This window comes from Lepeophtheirus salmonis, chromosome 3 (assembly GCF_016086655.4).
Source record: "Lepeophtheirus salmonis chromosome 3, UVic_Lsal_1.4, whole genome shotgun sequence".
Classification (NCBI taxonomy): domain Eukaryota; kingdom Metazoa; phylum Arthropoda; class Copepoda; order Siphonostomatoida; family Caligidae; genus Lepeophtheirus; species Lepeophtheirus salmonis.
Window position 1 is genome coordinate 1,022,581 of NC_052133.2, and position 3,510 is coordinate 1,026,090.

The 3,510-nt window shown below is 37.2% G+C and overlaps 1 protein-coding gene across 1 annotated transcript; it reads right to left on the reverse strand.

Moving 5' to 3' along the window:
- Positions 1-470: 470 nt before the first annotated feature.
- Positions 471-2,847, reverse strand: LOC121114500 (uncharacterized). Its single transcript, XM_040708488.2, has 2 exons — positions 2,520-2,847; positions 471-2,449 (listed from the first exon to the last, which is right to left on the reverse strand). Exons 1-2 carry the CDS (start codon positions 2,637-2,639, stop codon positions 782-784), a joined length of 1,788 nt encoding a protein of 595 aa, XP_040564422.1. The 5' UTR covers positions 2,640-2,847; the 3' UTR covers positions 471-781.
- Between the last annotated feature and the right edge of the window lie 663 nt (positions 2,848-3,510).

Here is a 3,510-nt window from a genome sequence, read left to right on the forward strand (position 1 = left end):
TGTAGTTTGTCAGAATATAAAGACCATGTTTAAGAGGAAAAGTCAAAAAGCTGATCATATAGTTAAAAACTGCGGGACATAACAAATATGAATGAAAATTGGTAGAGAAATTCAAGTTTATAAGTAACCAAATTCGTTCAAACTATCATTTTTGTAGTTGCAGTTATAAGAATAAGATTCTTGTGAGCCTGCCATTTTTCTTTCAAAAGTTTTAATTTTACATGTTAATGATGGATCATGAATATCCATAGGAAAGGGCAGGGCCGCTGATCGGTCAAGGAATTGATTTATGCTCCGCAATTTGTATTCCCAGCTGTCACTGGTAGCTTTTTGTGGAAGAGTTCTTTTGGAAAGATGATGGCGAAGAGGGGAAAAAGACTTATGAATACGGATCAAACTCTACTGGTGATGACAACTCATGTGATGTGGACGTGATTAATATACTAGAAGCAATATGAATTTTTGAATGATTTTTTTTTTCCTATACGGTTTTATTACTTTTCTAAAAAGACAATCATTGCAAAGAATAAAAAATTTCGGTTTCTATGAAGCAGTTTGAATTTAAAAAGTAAAATAATAATATTTCAAAATTGATAGTATTGCATAATCATTTTCAGATCCGATAGTGCTAAGAATGTAATTTAAATATACAAAAATTTCAAATGAATAACATGTAAAATATGACTTATTTTATTATTTTAATAGATGAATTGTTTATCGCAACAAAACAAAAATGAATCCATTCCATTCAATCAATTAAGTTGTATTAACATATTCCTCACTAAGTCACGAGTTTGGCAGACTCATTAGAAGTTGAAGCCATAATATCAACGCTATTCTTGTCAGATGATTCAACAGTAGTGTCAGAAGTTTCACAAGAACTTAAAGTTTTTTCTACACTGAGATTCGACGGATCAATAATGGGAATGGCCGCTTTGGGCCTTTTATTTACAGGCCGCATCAAAATAGGTGCTTGGACAGTAGGGTTAAAGTAAGTAACACCACCACGAACCTCAGCATAACCTGTGTTGGGAGGAGCACCATTTCCTGTTGGTACACCTCCTCCTAAGGCAGCAGCTGCCATTAATTCAGGTGCTCCTATATGATGAGCTGTGGGAGGTAAAAGTGGAGGGTTCGCAGTCGTAGGTCCAGGAACGAGTGGGACACCAGAATAGTTTTCAGGCTGTGGTGGAACTAGTGACATTGTCAATGGTACAGTTACTGGTACCGTGACCGGAACAGTATATTGAACAGGGGGTGGTGGTCCATAATTTACCAAACCATTAGGGTTCATATATGGAGGTGGAACAGTCTGTGCAGTGGGGGGTGGTCCTCCTCCCTGAGAAGACCTTGAAGGATGAAAAACAGATCCTCCAGTTGTAGTGGAAGCAAAAGGGGTCGAATTTGAATAGGCAACAGAAGTGGTTGGATAATCAGAAGAGTTTGTTTGAAACGTATTCCCACGTTTATAGTAGGTTGAGTTACTAGTAGTAGTGTCATCCTTCCTTGAAGAAGCGCCATTGTTGTTTCTTTGACGTTGAGTTGAATAGCGCTTGGGTTTAGTAGGCAAAATTTCCACCGATGTATGTGAAAGAGTCAACTGGTTAGAATTATTTTTTTCATAAGAACGACGTGGAGGCAGCGATTGCCTGTTGTTGATATGTGTCCGACTAAGTGACTTTTCTAAATGTTCTACTTTAGAGGAAGAAGAGTCAATTGATTTAGAATGAAAAGTCTTTCCAGTATGTTCAGGACGGACTTTATTACTGTCCTTCTTAAAAGACTGCTGCTCCTTCGAATAAGACTTGGAGGATTTGATGTCTTCCTTTTTTTGAGCAGGTGGCGGAATCTCCTTGCTCTCTGGATTGTTGGGCAGTTCTTCTTCAGGCACAATTCTTTTGCCAGTCTTTTTTATTATAATAGAACCACCACGAGATCCTTTGTGACTTTGGCCTCCTCTTCCGCTTGATTTAACATAAGCATCTTCATTCTCCCACTTCCGAGTATATTTATTAGGACCACGCCCGTATTTTCGTCTCCTTCGTGCACGTGGAGCTGTATCTTCATTCCGGATGTCATAACCGTAGACTGACACAAGCTCATCTTTTGTCTTAGGAGATTGATCCATTTCAGCAAATTTGTCATGCCCCCATCTGCAACTGGCTTCAGATTTGGGGACACGGCGCCCAGGAAGGGTGGATCCTACACCTTTCTTCAATACTTCCTCCTCCTCTTCTTCAGAGTCAATCCGATCGTCATGCTCATAAAACACGCCTCTCTTGGGAATGTATTGAGGGTTCCGACGGTCCTGGTCGTCATCCACACCGCCCGTCTTCCCTTCCTCCTTCGCCTCTTCTAAGGCCCCTTCTTCGCCTTCCGCACATTCCTCTCCTTTGGGACTTTCCTCTTCGTGAGCACTCGCGTAATCCGAGTTCTCATCTTCATCTTCCTAGAATTCATTCATTGTATTAATGCTAATAATGGAATTACACGTGACTTTGCAATCAGCACTGCATTACCTTGGGTTGTTCCTCCTCCTCCTCCACCTCCTCTTTCTCATGAGGCGAGACACTTCTCTCGGAAATATGAGATTCTTTTGAAGCGGATCGAGACCGGTTCTCTTTATTTTGATCGGACATGATGATACTTTCAACTTACTTCTCAAATCTGATTCCAGGTCCTTCTTCTTTTTTCCTTTCCTTTCCGGCCTTCCCTTCCTTTTTCATTCCCTTCTTTTTTTTAATTTCCTCTCCTCTTTTTTTCTTTCGTTTCTAGCTCTAGCTAGCTGGGCCCAAATAGAGTCACGACTCACGATCCTCCCTTTTGCTGCTACCTTGCAGCTACCCTTTAATCAGGGAACACTTAAATGTAAAATAAATGGCTTTTGGGGTGCGCTTATTTTTACCCAAGTGCAAAAATAATTTTTCATATTAATAAAGTCAAATATGGAGTTAATTGCAACTTTAAACCTCATATCTTACCATTTCAAAAAATAACTAAATTTGAAAATTAAAAAAAAGTTTAACCATTTAACAATTATCTTTTCAATGACATAGAATATGTAATATATATAATATATGTAATATATATCTATAATTTAACTCAATTTTATTATGAAACAAATATATAATGTACTACAATATACATATACTAAAACACTGAAAACAAAATGGAACAATTCACAATTCAATCAAATTTTTGGGGAAAAAATTAGTTGATGAAGAATTTTATTAAGCAATTTTTCTTTTTTTTATTAGCATGAAATTGGGTGTTTGCTCCAGAACAAAGCTTTTGGCTGAGATTATTTATGATTTTTGATTCAGTTTGATTGGGAAGTAGGTACTTTTGCCCTATACTATTTTGCCTTAAGGATATTTTGCTTTAATATATAATTAAATGAGGTTTAAACGTCGTTATTGTTTATTTTTGGTTTAAATTGATGCTCCCTTTGAATTCAAAAAATCAAAAATGTAATGTTTATTACTATAGAAAGCATTTTTTGTTGGAATA

Coding starts and splice junctions, on each gene's coding strand:
- LOC121114500 (XM_040708488.2), bottom strand. CDS start 2,639: ATGTCCGATCAAAATAAAGAGAACCGGTCTCGATCCGCTTCAAAAGAA. Junction 2,450..2,519: donor AGGAGGAGGAACAACCCAAG/GTAATGCAGTGC, acceptor AATGAATTCTAG/GAAGATGAAGATGAGAACTC.